The sequence below is a fragment of the Gekko japonicus genome, unplaced genomic scaffold (assembly GCF_001447785.1).
Source record: "Gekko japonicus isolate JY-2015 unplaced genomic scaffold, Gekko_japonicus_V1.1 scaffold49, whole genome shotgun sequence".
In the NCBI taxonomy this organism is placed as follows: domain Eukaryota; kingdom Metazoa; phylum Chordata; class Lepidosauria; order Squamata; family Gekkonidae; genus Gekko; species Gekko japonicus.
Window position 1 is genome coordinate 303682 of NW_015173674.1, and position 18547 is coordinate 322228.

The 18547-nt window shown below is 47.0% G+C and overlaps 1 protein-coding gene across 2 annotated transcripts in view; it reads left to right on the top strand.

Annotated features, from left to right (window-relative positions):
• The first annotated feature begins 9009 nt into the window (after window positions 1-9009).
• Window positions 9010-18547, top strand: part of PSAP (prosaposin) — a 36745-nt gene continuing 27207 nt past the window's right edge. For both annotated transcript variants that reach the window (XM_015422907.1, XM_015422908.1), the window contains exon 1: window positions 9010-9134. In XM_015422907.1, coding sequence (XP_015278393.1) covers window positions 9086-9134 — 49 coding nt within the window. In that variant the 5' untranslated portion in view covers window positions 9010-9085. The remainder of the gene's footprint in view (window positions 9135-18547) is intronic.

Sequence of the window (18547 nt, forward strand, 5' to 3'; positions counted from 1 at the left end):
CTTAATTTAATCATAACAAGCATGACGCATGATATAAAATGTTCAGAAGGTTACAGCTACTGTGTGCAATAGCTAGAAACTGAATGCGCTCAAAAAAATGGATTGCTTTTTCGTGTGCCATTCTTTGCTATAACAATAGAATGTAAAATCTTTCTCACAATAAAAACAATCAATATTAGATTACTTTCATTTAAAATTTTGGCGAGGTGGTACATGACGCCCCAAAAACTACACTACATCAACCTCAATAACAATTACTAGAAACAATGCAGGTCAGTGGGATCCTACCTTCATTGTTGGTGGGATTGCCCCAATGTGAGAGTTTTTTGGGGGGGAAATTGTTTTACACATCAAGAGAATCACAGGCTGTACAGTACCTTTATGCCCAGAGGTAGTCTTGTTAAATCTGTGGGAAACCCCCAATATTCCTTTATCTAGAAAATACCTAATTTTCACCTTTCTCAGTGCCACAAAAGCTCTGCTGGCCTTCAACTGGAAACTTACAGCTCTATCTTCAACTACACATTGGTACAGGAAATTGTGGGATCATTTTATAATGGATAAGATTTCAGACCAACATTGGTTCATAGAAAACCCTTCACATCAATCCGCTTTCATAGAGCATTGGTTTCCTTTCTTGAGTTTTGTGCTTAATTAAAATACTTCAGACACATCTGTTCCATCTAAATATTCTTGCTTATTTATTGTAAAAGTAATTATACAATGTTATAAGGCTTATAACTCTAATGTGATTCACCAGTGGTGGATATAATTTGCTGTGGTACCGATTTACATTGACCTTCCTTTTGTTTCAATAGTTTAAAGTTGATCCAAGTTCACTGTTAATGTTTTCTCAAAATTCATTTAATGTTTGTTCTTTTACTGTATTTAGTGTGTGTGTGTGTGTGTGTATATATGTATGTTACACAATCGTATAAAAAAGATAAATAAAAAAGTTTATGTAAAATCTTTCTGAAACCAAATCTTTCACTTGCTCAGGTAACTTTTTTGCACTATGCCTGGTGGTGGAGGAAAGTGCCACCCTGTCACAGCCAATTTATGGCAACCCTGTGGGGTTTTCAAGGCAAAAGACCAGAGATGGATTGCCAGGCACTGCCTGCCTCTGCGCAGCAGCCCTGGAATTCCTTGGTGGTCTCCTGTCCAAATACTAACTAGAGCTGACCATTCTCAGCTTCTGAGGTGTGACAGGATCAGGCTATCCAGGTCAGGGCTATGCCTAGATGGTAGCTTCTCCCAGCAACTGGTGCACTAAACAAAAAGAGCAAGAAACGTAACTCCAGGAAAACTATGAGATCACAGGGAGATATTTCAAGCAAAATTTAGTTCCACAGTAGAATTCACAGTTTGGGTGACTCTCAATGATGTCATATCCAGCTGGTCGCATTCCAGTGTTTTCTGTGTATCTCTTTTCAGACTGATTTGGAGCAATCCCCCCCCCCATTTACAGTTGTCGCGTCCTCCCTTGGTTCTCGGTGTAGCGCCCCCTGTAGCCCTGTTGTCAGGGTCTTGGTCAGGCTCCAGCGGGACGGGCAGCCCTGGAAGCGGTCGGCTCCAAAAAAGGCGAGGGAGTGAGAGGCCTCAGATAGACAGGGGACAGGGTTAAGTGCACCCAGGGCGTCCCTCTGCCAGCACGCTGTGAACGTTTTTTCCGCTCTCTTTCCCGACTTGCGTTCTTCTCTCTCTGCATCACCCTCTGTTTCACAGCATACTCCTCCTCCCTGGCCCCTCCTCCAACCTGCCTTTTATCTCCCCACCCAGCTCCCAGGACCTCCCATCCGCCCTCCGGCTTGGGCCACGCCCCCTTTATCTACCGGGAAGCTGGTGGGGCGTCTCCGGGGTCGATGTTGGTATGCCAGCAGCAGCTCTGGTGGCCCCTGGGCCGTACCACCGGCGCCGCTCTGTAGCTGGTCCCACCGTTCTGCGCCCGTTCTTGGTTCATCGGCCCCGCTGCCGTCATCTCATTCTTCTTCCCGGGGACTGCTCTGCGGACCCCGGTCTCGCCCCCTGGCTCAGCCGGTGTGGTACGCTGCGGGCGGGGTCGCCTGCCAGATCATTGTGCTCTCTCCTTCCTGGTAAGGTGGATGGTGGGGGTCTTGTGGGGTTCGTTGGGGGCTCCGGGGTCCGGCCCCCCTGCACCTGCTCCCGCCGTGTTGGGCCCGTTCTCGGTTTGTCGGCCTTGCTGCCGTCGTCTTGTTCTTCTTCCCGGGGGCTGCTCCACGGACCCCGGTCTTGCCCCCTGGCTCGGCCGGTGTGGCACGCTGCGGGCGGGGTCACCTTGCCGGATTATCGTGCTCTCTCCTTCCTGGTAAGGCAAATGGTGGGGGTCTTGTGGGGTTCGTCAGGGGCTCCAGGGTCCGGCCCCCATGGCCCGCGACCTCTGGAGCGGGACAATATACTTACAATACCAGCCATTGACATCAACTAACCAAGCTCTGTGAAGTCATCTGAGGGCTAGGGATACCCTCCTTGCCTTTGTTGTTTTGAAACTTCTGTTTCTCTATGCTTAATTACTTCCTGTTAATCCACACAGAATTCTTCTCCAGGTTGAAGGAGGTATTAAATACCCCATTTTCCCTTTGCAACGAAGCTGATTGTTCTTTTTTATTATCAGGTACAAAATTACAATTCTGAAATATGAAATGATCACACTTTGTAGTCAAAGAGAAAGACTTTTAAAATGTTACCTCCCCTCCCACTGAAAGCAGCTTTTTAAGGATTCATTGGGGAATGGGGGCACGGGTACCCTGAGCTGCCAGGAACTGATTATCTAAGTAGCTAAGAATGAAGCACCACAAGTAGCTGGAAAATAACATTTAAAGGTACAATTGTGCAGGGAAATGGGATCTTTGCTGAATGAATAAAGGGAACATAATAGTAGGATGTTGACCTTGGGCACAGGCCTTGCCGGATGCTAATGAAGCTATTGTGCCGCATTTTCTGTGTATAACCCTTATTTAAATTTGGCTTTAGTAGTGCAAGGAAGTTGGAATGTGGAACCACCCAAAACAATCCATTTAAAGTGTCCCAGCTTCACTGATTCCTACTCTTTATCATGGGAATGGGCATTTTCTTCATTGCTTTCAAGTCGTAGCTGACTTAATGGCGACCCTTTAGGGTTTTCACGGCAAGAGACATTCAGAGGTGACCCTGGGCTTCCCTCGTGGTCATCCCATCCAGGTACTAACCAGGGCCATCCCTGTTTTGCTTATGAGATCTGGCAAGACCAGGCTAGCCTCCAAGGAAGGTCAGTATTATTCTCTCCATCATGTAGATGTGGGATTGCAAAAGAGAGTGGCTTGACTAGGGCATTCAGGGTGCACATAGCTGAAATGAAGTATGAACCAAGTACTTCCAGCTAAAATCTCATGCATTTCTTAATGCAGACTTGGCTGTAATTCTCAAACTACCAATTCTAGAATGAGTTATAAATTCAAATCCTATTAATTTCAATGGAATTTGAACTTGTAAATAAGATCAGGCCTGTAAGATGCTAAAATATGTAGCTATAGCTAGTATCAGTTACAACAAACTGAACACAGCAAATCTGAAAGTTCATTGCACAGTGCAGTTTAAGAGAAAATTCCCTACCATGAGTTTTTGTTGAACTTTGTGTCAAAGCCACATAAAACTCTAATGTGTTTGGATGTCAGCTGACAAAAATCTGAGTCATGGCACATGACAGTTTTTTGTCAGATCAGAACATTAATTTGGGGACTGCTGATGCTTTAAAATTGGGAAATTGCAACAACAAATTTATTGATGCCCCCCATCATTGTGTAGATGAAAGACTGAAAGCAGCCAAAGCTTGTTCCACCATGTCCTCTCAATTGAAGGCTCCTGAGAGCTGAGGGACAGGCAATGGGGAAGGCTGTGGCTCAGTGGTAGAGCTTCTGCTTGGCATGTAGAAGGTCCCAGGTTCAATCCCCAGCATCTCCAGTAAATAAAGGATCAGGTAATAAGTGATGTAAAAGACCTCTGCCTAAGACCATGGAGAGCTGCTGCCACTGTGAGTAGACAATACGGACCTTAATGGACCAAAGGTGGTCTGATTCAGTATAACGCAGCTTCATGTGTGTTCATGTGTGATATTGACAAAGTAGTAATGAAGGAAAATTTGGAGTTGACTTAACATACCCAGTTTGGTGTAGTGGTTAAGTGTGCAGCCTCTAATCTGGGAGAACCGGGTTTGATTCCCCACTCCTCCACTTACAGCTGTGGCTGACCTTGGGCAAGCCATAGTTCTGTCAGAGCTGTTCTTGAAAAGAGCAGTTTCTGTCAGAGCTCTCTCAGCCCCACCCACCTCACAGGGTGTCTGTTGTGGGGAGGGGAAGAGAAAGGAGTTTGTAAGCCGCTCTGAGACTCCGAGTGAAGGGCGGGGTGTAAATCCAGTCTCTTCTTCTTCTAGTTGACTCTGTAATGATGATGACATTTCTCTCTTCACCACCATTGTGTCAACTGCATCTTGCACAGCAGAAGAACACTTCCATGTGGATCAAGACCTGTTGTATCTTAGACCTGAATCCCCGTAAGTGAACCGTTTAATGTTCAATGTGGTGCCATCGCTAGATTCTTCACTGAAATTTGCTTATGTCCAGTAAAGTCCACTTCAGAGTCTTTACCAGCTGTATCTGAATGAATCTCTGGGATCAATTCTGCTTGCTCATTGAGGTGGATTATGAGGGGGTTCTGAAATTAGATTTTTACCCATCTTGTCTTATTTGTTGCCAAGAACTAGACCTGGTGACTGAAGTTATACATACCTCCCTCCCGGGGTGGGGGGGGGGAAGGGGAGGGCTCTGCTATTAATGTTTAGGGAGTTCTTTTGGAGTAACAGAGGCATTTAGGTGGCTAAGCCACAACTGACTTATGATGACACCAGCAAGGTGCTTTGAAGGCAACATACTGCAGCCCTGACATCCCCACTAACCACACAGGCCCAGGCAGAGACCATTGCACAGACAGGCATGGCTCAGTGGAAAGGCACTGGGATAGTATGGCCAGGATTCCTGGTTCGATCCCTACATGGGGAGAGGCCAGTGGCAGGCAAAAGCCTCAGAGCTGTGGTTTCACCTCATAAACCTCAACAGAGGAAACAAGATGGCCCAGCTGATGGGCTGGCCTAAACAGCCATCATTTTGGCAGTGATGCTGCTCCCCAGCTCTTCTTTGCTTCACCCAAGGCAGCAGCTCCTTTGTATCCACCCTGGGTCCCCTAAGCCGGCACCACCAAGTTGCATCGCTCATCAGATGCCAGCAGTGCTGTGGGGGAGTGTGCCAGAGCAGTCCTGGCAAGGGAATGCATGGGGCTGCCCACATCCCTGCCCCCTCCACATCATAGACAGCTGTCCTGGGTACCCTCCCCTGGAAGTATGCCCTGTTGCATAACACGGGTGATAGTGCCAGGTAGCCTTGGCTCAGGTTGCCCAAATACACACAGATTGCTAGCTTTGGGTGTGGGAGTCAGCATTGTTGAAGCAGTGCCCATGCTTGAGCAAGGGAGACAGGTGAAGACTCCTGGGCCAGGGCAGCTGGATTCCCAACCCCTGCTTACCTTTCAGTGATTGATCACCTCTTCATTTTGAGGCTCCAGGTATGGGTAGCTATTAGGTTCTGAAATGAAACAAGTTAGCCACATGGCATGTACTTTGCTCTCACCCTTGGGTGTTAGTGCTAAATGCTCCCCCAGTGGTGCTAAATGTCCTCTCTGTGCCTCTCCCACCACTTAAGTGCAACACCGTGTGCTCTAAGTGTGCATGGCAGAGACCTCTGAGACAGAGTCCCATGTGGCACACCCTAGCTACTGAACTATGGGTGTCCTTGCTGGTGTTTATGTACTGTTGGGAGGAGCTGTGATTGGGTGCAGGGAGATTTGGCCACTGTTGGGGAGGGGGTGATTGCTTGTGGCTGTAGATGACATTCTGTGCTCAGCTGGGGTTTTGGGTCATGGCTGGGGAGGATGTGATGTTATTTCTAGGAGATGTTCTAGGCTGCCTTCATAGAGACCAAGGGAAATTCCTAGAATGGTACTATGTGGAGGCCATTTTTTCTTCCACTCTTCAGTTCCTTGGGGATGGGAAATTGGGGCTGGAGCTAGTAAGTGAAATCCCAAAGGAGAAGCCATCTCATACACAGTAAGCTTTATAGCTGAGTGGGGATTTGATCCCAGGTTTTAACTAGACCTAGTCCAATACACTAACCATACTACTACACCATACTGGCTTTCATTTCATTTCCACTCTTCCTTCAAGGAGCTCAGGAAGGCTCTCATGTGGTTCCCAAACGTGCGACTGCTCTAGACCCCTGTTAATTTTAGCAAAAGAACTACATCATGTGCTTTCAGATTATTCTTTAGGAATGCTAGCGGTATGGAAGACCTCGACTCCTCCACAATGCCCTCTTGTACACAAAGCCTGCTCAGCTTGCAGTTGGTGTGTATGCGAGCTCAAATACAGAGCTTCCTTGTGGGAAGAACACAATGTAATCCTATTTTGCAGCCCAATTCTCCCAAGATGAATGTGCTCGCACAGCAGGAAGGATGCTTGCATGTTACATCAGCACCGGCATCTCCCTGTTTCATAGCCAGAGGCCTACTTCAAACATTATGAAGTAGCACTTGTCATCAGATATACAATCAACAGGAACTTGTAGCCAAACATGAGCCCCCTGACAAGTATATAATGCACATGTTTCCAGACATATGTTTGTTATAGTCGCAGTTTACATATATTTTTAGGTGCCTGTTTAAAGTAACTTGGATATTCATGTGGAATATGTAATATGTGAAGTGGCTTGCTGGGATCCTTTGATCTTCTCAGGAACAACTAAGAAAGATACCAGCACAAATCAGGGGACAGGGAGCCTGCTTACCACACTAGCACAAATACTTGCGGTGGGCAGCAGGAATAGGAAGAATGCTGTTCATCTACTTTTTCCTATTCACAGCTATTACAGTCTGAAGAAAGAAATCTGTTAGCAATGATTAATGCATTTGTGATCTCCAGGCTCAGTTTTCCCCAGTATATCTGGGACAGATGCCAAAGAAGCTTTAACTGGAAAAAAGATGCAGCCTAATGGTGTGGTCATCACTTCCTAAATGTATACTCTTTGCTCTTGTCCCCGCAGGAATGGATCAGACAAATTGAAGTTAATTATATTGTGCATCCACTGAGCATGGGGTCAACAAAGGTAAGGAACAAAGGTAAACACCTGTAATAAGAAGAGCAGCAAATGAACCCTTTCCTCTCCTGGCCCTTTCTCATCCAAGCTAGAACTAAAGGAAGCAGCATCAATCAGATGACCTCAGACTCAGCTCAAGAGGAGGAAGCAGAAAATGCAGACTGGATCCCAGACAGAAGAGGTAGAGACAATAAGGCCTGCTGGCAAGAGCAAAGCTGCCACGTGGGAACAGGCAGTTCTGCCTATAAATTATTACAAGAAAGGGGACCCGCGAAAATTGCGGGGGGGGGGAGAAGTGGGGGAGCTCCATGCAGAGCACGTGGAGGAGGCCTCGCTGATCCCCCCCTCCATGCTGGCCGCTTCCCTCCCAAGCGGCGCCGGTGTCGGCTTTTTCTCTCCCCCCTGGCTCCGAAGGGAGGGCCGAGCGGCTCAGCCCTCGCCGCTCTGGCCCCCCCTCCCTGCTCGCCGCTCACCTTCCAAGCGGCGGCAGCGGCGTTTGCAGAGCGTTCCCTGCGCATGCGCAGGGGACGCTCTGTGAGTTTCGGGGGGATTTAAACATCCCCCCGAACTTTTTTTCCAGGTTTGGGATTTTTGTGCACACGTGGGGACCGCCCCACGTGCGCACAAACCTCTCCCCCCCCAGGTCCCCCTGATGTGCGGATTTAAGCATCCGCACACCAGGGGGTGACTTGGGAATAAAGGTTACATTTGGCCCAGAAATGAATGGCTCACACCACCCTAGAGATAACACACTAAAGGTGCTTTCAGCCATCCTGGTTCAGCTAACTGATGCAAAAACAAAAGAACCATGTGTTTAGGATCACAGCCAGGCCTTCATATTACACAGACATAGCTAATTTTTAGGAATGATAAAATCTTTCTAGCTACTCAAGTACACAGTATGTTTGTCTATTCCAACCACCTCCTTGTATCACTTATAGTGAAATCCTGTGCACAGCTTCTCAGAAGAAGACTTCATTGAACTCTGATGGTTACGGCTTGTACTAATAACCATTCGGGTCTTTACACTGTACTCAGGCTACAATCCTAACCAGATTTAGGGAGCAATCCTAAGAAGATCTACTCAGAATCCTATCCAGGTCTGTGTAATGTGGTTTGCTCCACGGCAAATGTTCTTAAAGAATGCAGTGTTAGTGGGGAGTAAGCTTCACTGAGGTCAATGGGACTCATTTCAGACTATACATGCTTAAAGCTGTGATTACTTCAAAGGAATATGGATAGGATTGGGCTGCATAGCTACAAACTTGGGCAGCTCCCTGCACCAAATTCCTTATTAGTCTTTATGATAAAATGATGCTCAAGGTGACATACCCTCCAACTATTGTTTTAGACCGTACATCGCCTTGAACGTCATTTCTTTGGAAACACTTCTTAAGAATTTAACAAATAAATTCCTTCAGCACCTTAGCAACAAAACCTTAAACCTGCACAAAATAACAGTTTCTTTGAGCAATTATGCTTAGGATCGGGCCGCAAACGTCCTCCCAAGGCCATCTCCCTATGAAAAACACATTTCTTCTCAACCCTCCCCGCCCCTATCCTCCTGACCCCCCGCCCTGCCCACTTTCATAAAATGAATCAGCGTCACCTGACCTAGCGAGGAGTGGGGGGGGTGAGGTGGGGGAAGCGGCACGCAGGCGCGAAGAAAGACTACCTCTGGGAAGGGAGGGGGAAATACGTTTTCCTTTACTTCGGAGCTTGCGCAATAGCAACGGTTTGGTAGGAAGGGGGAGGGGCGGTCGTGCTAAACCGCTCCCCCCCTAGACGCATGCGCACAGGGTTGTTTCTCCGGCGGGGCTTGTTATATAGGCCGGCGGTCAGCTGACGCTCCCGCATTGCAGACGGCTCAGCCTGAAAGGAACGAGGCTATGGCGCGGCTCACTTGTCTCCTCGCCCTTCTCGGCTGTGTGGCTGCAGGTGAGGCAGGCCGCACCCTTGCAGCGGTCCCGCAGGCGCTGGGGCCAGGAGCAGCCCTCGCGGGGCCAGGCTGCGCTTGAGATTCCTTGGATCTGGAGGCTTCCGGGGGTTGCAGCGGGGAGACGGAGCACGAGAGGTCCAAGGAGGGCGACCTTGGCCTCGGGGGGAGGGATGGAGGCCGGGGGGTCGCCTCTCAGCGGCCGAGGGTGGGGGGCGGTTCGGCTTCGCTTCTGCTCACCAGTCCTTGAAGGGCCTCGTTTAGCCTCCAGTAGGGGGAGACTTTTCTCTTTACCTAGCGCCCCCCCCGGTTCCCTGGCTCTCTGGGGTTTTCTTTTTTTACCAGCGGTTTTCCCTCCTCCAACAGCCCGAGGCATGTCTCGGAAAGCGCCGTGGGGCGAAGGAAAGAAGCGCAAGTCATTCTGGCCCGAGCTCCAGATGCTTCAGGCCTTGCTTGGCGGCGTGTGCATTTGCTAGCCCTGGGGCGTAGCCAGGCTGCCCCCTCTGCCTTTCCCCTTTTTGAATAGGAGAGGATTCGACGCCATGGGTGTTACGGCTGCAAACTGGATCCGCGGTTTTTAATCTGTCTACAGATTTTGATAGCTCTTTTGCTGTGTTAGAATGAGGTCCAACAGTCTGTCGCCGTGTTTCTCTAGGAGGCCGCAGACACGGGCATGAAGGCGATGGCCAGCTTTCTGTCTTGCTCATTCTAGCATTTTGTATTGAGACGGCCCTCTGTGAATCTTTGTGCTCCTTTCTGGAAAAACCAATCTGAGCTTCTTTGTTCTGTGATCTCTGACAAACTCTGGATGAATTTGGCAGATGCAGGAAATCATAGGACTGGGAAGGTGTTTATCAGCTGCCCATTTCAACTCTCCCACTAATAGATATAAGTTATGATCTCCTGTTTTCCTTGTTGTGTAGTACAAATGAGCGTTTAGGCAGTGAAGGCTTTTTCTGAATGAGAGCAGCTCTTCTCTAAAAAGTGGTGCCTCCTGGCATCTCCAGTACTTGCTGTGGGAAGCAGATGCAAGAGGCATTTAAATGAAGTGTGCATGCAGAGCAGTAACTTGGCCTGGGACATATACTTTTTTCTTATGACCAGGCTTCCTTAAGCTGCTAATTCACAACTATTTTTCCTGCTGTATGTGCATGTATATACTTGTACTATCAATTTTGGGGGATAAAAAGCTTCTAGCTTGCAAAATCTTTCCTGTTAGGATGCTGCTCTGCACTTCAGAGACAACCGTTTATAAGTCTATTGTAGCTTTATACTATTTTCTTCTTCCCCATGGTGCTTATGGCTAGTTGGAGGGACTAGAACAACCATTTCATTCAAATGCTAATGATATTAGATTCAGGAATAAAACTTTGTTGGTCTTAAAGGTGCTACTGGACTCAAACTTTGTTCTGATGCTAATGATGTGTTTTCCTGAAGCTGTGTGATTACCTCAGCCCCAAGTAAATTGGTCAGATGGCTGTAGAATAATACAGCAATGATATGACTCTGAATTCTTCTGACTTAAATATCCAGGTGCCTTTGTGTCAATCAGATTGTATAAGGAAACCAGGCATTTGTTAACATTGGACAGATGAGTTTTCATCTTGAAGAACCGCTTTCTCAGTGCTGAAAGCATGAATGGGTAAAGTATCTGAGAAGTATTGTCAGAGCCTAGCCATTGGAGATCATCCAGTATTTATGGCCTGTACTTCCTGCCAAAGCAGTTCGAAAGCAAGAAATTGCAAGTAGATAAATAGGTACTACTTTGGTGGGAAGGTAACAGCGTTCCGTGCACCTTGGTGTTTAGTCATGCCAGCCACATGACCACGGAAACGTCTTCTGATAACTCTGGCTCTTCGGCTTTGAAACGGAGATGAGCACCGCAACCCTAGAGTTGGATTCGACTGGCTTTCGAGCAAGGGAACCTTTACCTTTACAGTAATAACATCCCACCGCCAATGAGACAGTCATTATGGCCCTTTATTAAGCTAACGTTGAAAGTTCTGGATCAGGGCTAGGTGACCTTTTTTGGTCTAAGCACTGAGAAAAGTATGCACAAGTCTCCCTGTAAAGATGGCAGTGTGCTGGCAGACAGAATGGAATGGGAGGAGATGAGGGTTATGCTTCAAGCAAGCCAAACTCCTCCAATGCCACCATCTCCAGGATTCACTTTGGGCTTGGATAGTAGCTGTGCAAATCTGGAAGATCACAAGCTTGGGTCATTCCAGTTGCCACCTTCTGCATCACTGGCCTCAGAAGTTCTGTGTGTGCTTCAGTTACTGTGGCACGGATCTGGCCCTAAATGTCAAGCAAAATGGACTGGTATTGTTGGCATGTATGCTGGAGGTTGACAGTGCCTATTCCTGAAAGCAAAAGTTTAAATTACTGGTAGCATGTGGACTGAATCTTGCTCATTTATTTGGGGAATGCTAGCTTCTCATCTGAGCAATATTTAAGGTTAGCAATAACATTCTGTCTGCAGCAGCTTGTAACTGCATAATATGAAGAAAATGTAATTGTTGCATATTGCAGCAACTGTTACAGCCTCTGACAAAGTACAAGCTCTGTTAAAAAATATTGAAGGTTTGCATAATATCAAATTTTAAAGATGCAGAATGTGTGCATTTGAAAGGTATGAGAGGAGAAAGATCAAGGATGCGTAAACCTAAAGTAAGAAATGACCTTTAAAAGACAGCCTGGGCTGGAAAATTGTTTTGTGTATGAGCCAGTTAAAAGGATATTACCTATAGGAAAGCAAAGAAAACTGGTGGGGTTGATCCAGAAGGGAGCTTGTGGTTGTTGGGGGGGGGGGCAATAGGCAGGGCTGATTTTGTTGAAGTTTTCTGTCCGTGGCCCTTTGAGAAACTCTGTTGTACAGTTCGGTCTCTTCTCTGCAGTGACTGACTTGAGTTGCTATTTTTTGGCAACTGTCTGCAGCATAACTATGTTTCAACACAAGTCTTGACAGGTCTTCTTTGTCTCTGGGTGCTGCCTCCAAAATTTAGGATTGACTCATTTTTCTAATTGTTGCTTCTGTAAAGCTTAATCATAAGCACTGTTTCTTATGACTATTAAAGCTATGACAAAAGTGTTATAGTATCTGGACAAATACAGGGGTAACCATGGTGAGACTTCAACAAAGCTAATCTGTAACTGATAGCGTAATGTATCCCAAATTTCTCGTAACTCTATTTGTTGTTCAGTCTTCGCGACCCCATGGACCAGCTCCCGCCAGGCCCTCCTGTCTTCTGCCGTCCTTTGAAGTTTGCTCAATTACTGCATTTAAAAAATCATTTAACTGAATATTGGAGCCAGTACAGAAAGTATCTGGTTAAGAAATTAAATCTTCTTCGGTGTGTGTGTGTGTGTGGGGGGGGAAGGGAATCATCCAAGCTGCTTAGGTCACGCCTCCACTTGCTTAGGTAGAGCTATGCAAATTTTTGCATAGGCCCAGTCAGGAATTCCTGCAGCAGCTAAAGAAACAAAAACAGCAGCTGGGAAAAGGAAGCAGGGGAGAAGGCCCCCCACCCGAAGCTTTGGGAGGTGGCCGTAGAGAGCCTTCCGAACGTGGCGAGGCTGGCTGCGCAAGGAGAGCAACCCAGAGCTTCTGGTTACTGCTCCCTTGCCATGCAGAGCAACAAAGGAATGTGCATGAACAGTTCAGTGCCTGCAAGACTTGGCATGACCTCCCAGAACACGGTGGAGCCATGTGGGACGGACATCGGGCTGGAGAGCCCGCATAGTGAGATACTGCCCCCCATGGACAGGAGGGTGTTGTAAATGGCAGCATTATTCTCCAGGAAGGAACTGCACATCTTCCAGAAGTACTCAGTGTCGCTAAGAGCAGCCCGTTTGTTATTGCCTAAAGTTGACTCGCCATTCCGTATAAATCAGCCACTAATATCAGGTGTCCTTCTGCCCAAAACTGAAACATCCAAAAGAAAAAGCCTGGCACAAATTAGATATGCGCAGGCCTCTGGGCATTTACCAGGTCAGAGCAGCTGCATTCAGGTTCTCAGACTCCTTGTTCATGTCGCACAGCAGCCAAAATCTGGGGGGAAGGGTTGCAAAATTCGCCATCACCTTCTGGGTTAAACAGTCCATATTTGAAGTGTATGAAGCTCAGGGTTTGGCGCTGCCCAGCAGGATCACCACACACTAAACGAGAGCAGCAGTGGCCACAGCAGCCTTCTTTGCAAGAGCTTCAGTTGGGGAGATTTGCAGAGCTGCCACATGGGCATCCTTCTCAACCTTCGTCAAACACTGTAGAATTAACCTAGCGGGCTTTGGCAGAAGGGTCCTGTGGCAGGTGGTGGAGCCGTAGACCATGGGAGGAAACCCTGCCGGAAAGTACAGCTTGGGTAAAGCTAACCAGCTTGGATTACTCCCCTCCCAAAGGAAAATAAAACGTTGGAACTTACCTGAAGGTTTCTTCTCTTCAGTGGGGCAAAGTCATCTGCTTTCCACTCAAAGGGGGGGGGGGCATCAAGGCATGCAATCTCTGCAAGGAAAAACAAGAAAAATACACATGGAGAACGCAGGGCTTGGACTCAACTGGAGGTTCCGCCTATGATCTCTCCAATAGGGACCCACGCAAAAATCTGCATAGCCCTACCTGACTATGCGAAGGCGTGATCTAACCAGCTTTGATGATTTTGCCCAACTGAAACCTTCAGGTAAGTTCCAACATTCTGATCTGCTGCCATCAAATGGTGTAAAGTTACTTTTACATAAACAGGCACTGACAAGAACTGTCTTAAATTTTTTGTTCAGATCCATATGGGTTTTGGTTAACTGATGTGTGATGTTACTGTTCAGAGACTTTGGTAAACTTTTTAAAATTAATAAATGTTTTGGTTTATTTATATTATTATTATTAATAATAATAATATTAAAAAGACTTTGGTAAACTGATAACAAAGGCAGAATATCATGTGAATGACTGTACTGTGTGTGTGTTCTACCATAAAAGATGTATCTGAAATCCTTTACCTCACAAGAGCTCTTTGCTATGAAGGTTCTGGCTTGATCAGAAAGATTGTCTGGAATCATCCAAGGGCTGCACACGCAGGGGATTCTAGAGCCGAGAAAGTCAAAAGAATTAAGGCTCAAAGTAACATTTGATATTATAGAAATACTAAGAAGGGATCTTTAAAAACCTCAGGGGGCATCTCATTTTCCCCTGCATTTCATCCCTACTGTGTTGTCTTTCCCTTATATGGCAGTTCCCATAGCTGCGGTGGCTCAAGTGGTTAAGACGCTGAACTGCAGGCTGTGGAAGGTGAGTAGTTCAGCAGTTCGAGACCCAGGTGCCGCATGACGGAGTGAGCTCCCGTCTCTAGTTCCAGCTCCTGCCAACCTAGCAGTTCAAAAGCAAGAAATTGCAAGTAGATAAATAGGTACCACTTTGGTGGGAAGGTAACAGCGTTCCGTGCGTCTTGGTGTTTAGTCATGCCGGCCACATGACCACGGAAACGTCTTTGGACAGCGCTGGCTCTTCGGCTTTGAAACGGAGATGAGCACCGCAACCCTAGAGTCAGATTCGACTGGCTTTCGAGCAAGGGAACCTTTACCATAGCCTCTCCCCTTTTCCTGCTTCCTTCATTTCTTCCTACCAATTCTACTTATCTGCTTTCCTGTCTTCTGCTTCCCCTCCTTCCCTTCCCCCTGGTGGTCTTTCCTTGGGAAAAGTCTGGTTGAGTTGAATGGTGGCAACTAATGTTAAGCCAAGTAGTGTGGGTAATGAGTCTCTAGTAGTCATTGCTGCAGTTTCCCCCAGCAAATCCTCCATCAGGGGACATGGTAGGAGAGAGGGATAAGACTCTTTCCAGGGCTGTTCTGGTCTCCAGGTTTACCCCTGCCTTCCTTGTGCCTTTGATTTACAGAAACCAAGGCTTTGAAGGCTCAGCAATAGTGCTGTGGCTGCCTATCGAGCTCCAAAATGGCAACTAAGAGCTTAATAGGCATTCTTAAAGTGACAGGCATTGGCAGAGAGCCATTGTACAGGAATGGTTAGTGTCAGCCTATGATCTGGGAGATCCAGGATTGAATTCCTACTCTGTCATGGAAGCTTGCTAGGTGATCGTAAGCCAGTCGCACGCTGTCAGCCTGCCCTACCTCAAATGATTCCCCACTGTGGAGAAAGGTGGAATGCACATGACATAAATGCTTTGTTTTGGGTTTTTAAAAATCCTCTTTGTATTTTCATTTGGGATCTCTGTCTATCCCTAGCTCTTACTTTGTGGATCTTTTTGTCCACACTATGGGCTGGATTGGAATGAGATACATGTTGTAGAAGATTTGCTTTGATCGAAGCTTTCTGTTGGCTGAAGCAAAGCCAGGTTGAGTTACAAGTAGATCATTTTCAAACTCTAAATGGGGCTTTGTATCTTGCCCTAGAGACAAAAAATGGGGGCCGGGGGTTGACACCATATTCTGCCTTGTTTATATCCTGTATGAGGAGAGAAATGGCTGACTCAGGTCATGTGAATCTGACCTTGAAAAACATTAATTCATCATACTGGCTTGGGATAGTTATTTTAGTATGTGCCATTCTGTGCGGTGCATGTGCAAATAAGGTCCATATAGTAATAAAAAGCAAGTAAATGTAAGGCAAGATCTTAATTTGTGCTAAAGGTTTATTTGCTTTTATTACCAGAACTGATTTTGTGTTGATGGCCTTTACAGCAGTAAGCTTGACGTCTACAAAGTATGTCTGTCTCTACTCTTAAAGGCTCTGCCAAAGCTTCCAATTGATGTAGAGTAATTAAATCTTATTCTCTGAAGTAGATGACTTGACAGTTTATGTATGTACATATTTAAGTACTTGGCCTTCTGTTGCATTTATGTATATGATTTTGCATCTGTAGAAACAAAGATAAGCAGACTTGTTAGGCTTCTGGTAAAAGATGTACTCTGAATAACTATACATAACAAAGTATGGACTCCCTGTACTCAGAAGCGAAACCTGCCAAGCTGAGGCATGTCAGGAGTCTTTTCTAGAGGCTCATGGGTTGCAGAGCTACAAACTAAGGCAGTTTTGTTACCCTTTAACCCAGTTACCATCTCTAACTTCTGCATTTCTGATGCACAAGCAGTACTTGTGCTTAACCCTTTTCAGTGCTTATCTGCTGTTAATAATGGATCAGGCCACACAATTATGGCATGTGGTGATTGGTTGTGGTCTAAAATGCTATCATACCCCCTTCCAGATGCCTTCAAGAAGGTGGCATTATTCGAAGAGCTGGCATTAAATAAAGAACAATTTGCTTATTGTGGCAGATCTTCCCCCTGCAATGTCACTTACAAACAAGCCTCGTAACCTGTAGGCCAGGAAAACTGAGACATGAAGCCATGGCAGTGCCTGTGCTGCTCAGCCGAAAAAGGGCCATTCATTTATTTATGGCCTGCTTTTCTTCCATCTTGGGATTAAAGGCTAGTAACATGAGAGTCCCAGAAGGTCTCCATCCAGGCACTGAGGATAGTCTGTAAGGTCCTTTCTAAATTGCCTATCTCATGAACAAAGTTTGAGTCCAGTGGCACCTTTAAGACCAGCAGAGTTTTATTCAAGGTATAAGCTTTTGTGTGCATGCACACTTCAGATACAACAAAATGGAAATTACCAGTCCATACGTATGGGTAGAGGGTGAACAGTAAATTAGCGTACAGCATAATGAAGAATTGCTTTAAAAATAATAATTATATATAATCCCCTTTTTAAACCCCTTTGTATTTCAGTAGTTTTCCTTGTAGAAGTCTGCATACCTTACTTGGGAACCCAAGGAGACTAAGGCCCTGGCTTTCTGGCTCTTCCTGGGCTTCTAATAGAGTCCCTAGGCTAAGAGCCATAGGCCAAGAGCCCTTTGGCTTGTGCCTCTGGCAAGGTGGTGCCTTAATCAGAAGCTTCCTCCAGCAGAGGATGTGGCCAGCAGCTATTCAAATTCACCCAGGCACTCCATTACAGTCAAACAATGACCCTTTCACACCCTATCTCAAGCAGCCAGGACTCTGCAACAACTCACAACCAATGTTCCCTCTAAGCTGTGGAGTCTTGTGAGCAAAAATTCTACTTTGTGAGCTACTGGCATTAAAGTTGGGAGTGAGCGATTTGGCTGCTGCATACATTAGTTTGCTTTAGAGTCATCCTTCCTGAGCTAAAACAAAAATGTGTGAGCTGGAGGCTAAAAAACTGTGAGCTAGCTCACACTAACTCGGCTTAGAGGGAACACTGCTCACAACCCACCCACACACTCCCAAACACAGTCTCTGCATACAGTACCTCTCAGCTCCTCAGAGCTCAGCTGGGTCAGCTCTGCTTCTGGCAAGGTGCTGCCTTAAATCGAAGCTTCCTGCCTTCAAGCACCTATGAAATGTTTTCTGGGTTTCAAGTGTCTGGAAAGTGGTTTTGTAGCCAGTTACAGGGTTGCCAACTCTGGGTTGGGAAATACCTTAGATTTGAGGGGGAGAGCAGGGTTTGGAGAGGGGAGGGACCTCAGCAGCCTATAAGGCCATAGAGTCCACTGCCATAGAGTCCCCAAAAGTCATTTTCTCCAGGAGAACTGATCTTGGAGATCTCGGGGTCCTGCCTGGAGATTGGCAATACTAAGGGTAGGGCTAGGTTTGTTAAACGACTCCAGTGACGTATAACACCATAGAGCTCACTCTTCAAAGCAACCATGGGGACTGATCTCTGTAGTCTGGAGATCAGTTGTAATTCAGAGATGTCCAGGCCTTTCCTTTCCCCCCAAGCCCTTTCAATTCCAAAGCTGCTTCCTGTTTAACACTTTAACAGTTTAACTGACTCCCTGCTAATGCCCCACGGCTTCTTGGGACTCCCAACTTGGGAGTTGTAGTTCTGATTTCCTTTGCTATGGTTGCAGCAAGGCCAGCTGAGAACTACAACTCCTAAGGTGCTGCACATCAAAAGTGGTGTAAGAATAGAGAAGCCAGCGGGATGGGCCAACAGGACACCAAGGCAGCTTCCCCAGTGGCCAGTGGGAGAGTCGGTGAGTCATCACCAGCATGGCTTGCCATCTGTCCCTTATATATAAAGCCGTAGTCGCCTCCAAAGTTCGATGCGCACCAACAATGTTTGGCCACATGAACTGTTGCTCAAAACCTTCCCCAGCTTCCCCTATCCATTGGCTGCGTTGCCTAAGTCCCACCCCGGAACACGGACACCGCAGCCCTGCCTCTGCGCCCGGTCCCCTCAGAAGACAGACTATTGCCGACAGGGTGAGTGGAGCCTTCGGGGGGAGCAGTTGAAGGGTGGCGGCGGTGCTGCACCGGCTGCCACAGGCCCATTTTCGCCGCTCCCTCCCAGCTTCGCAGCCCTTTGGGGGAGCAGTTGAAGGGCAGCGGCAGCGCTGAGCTGTCCGCCGCAGGCCCGTTTTCGGCGCCCCCCTTCCCAAGACCT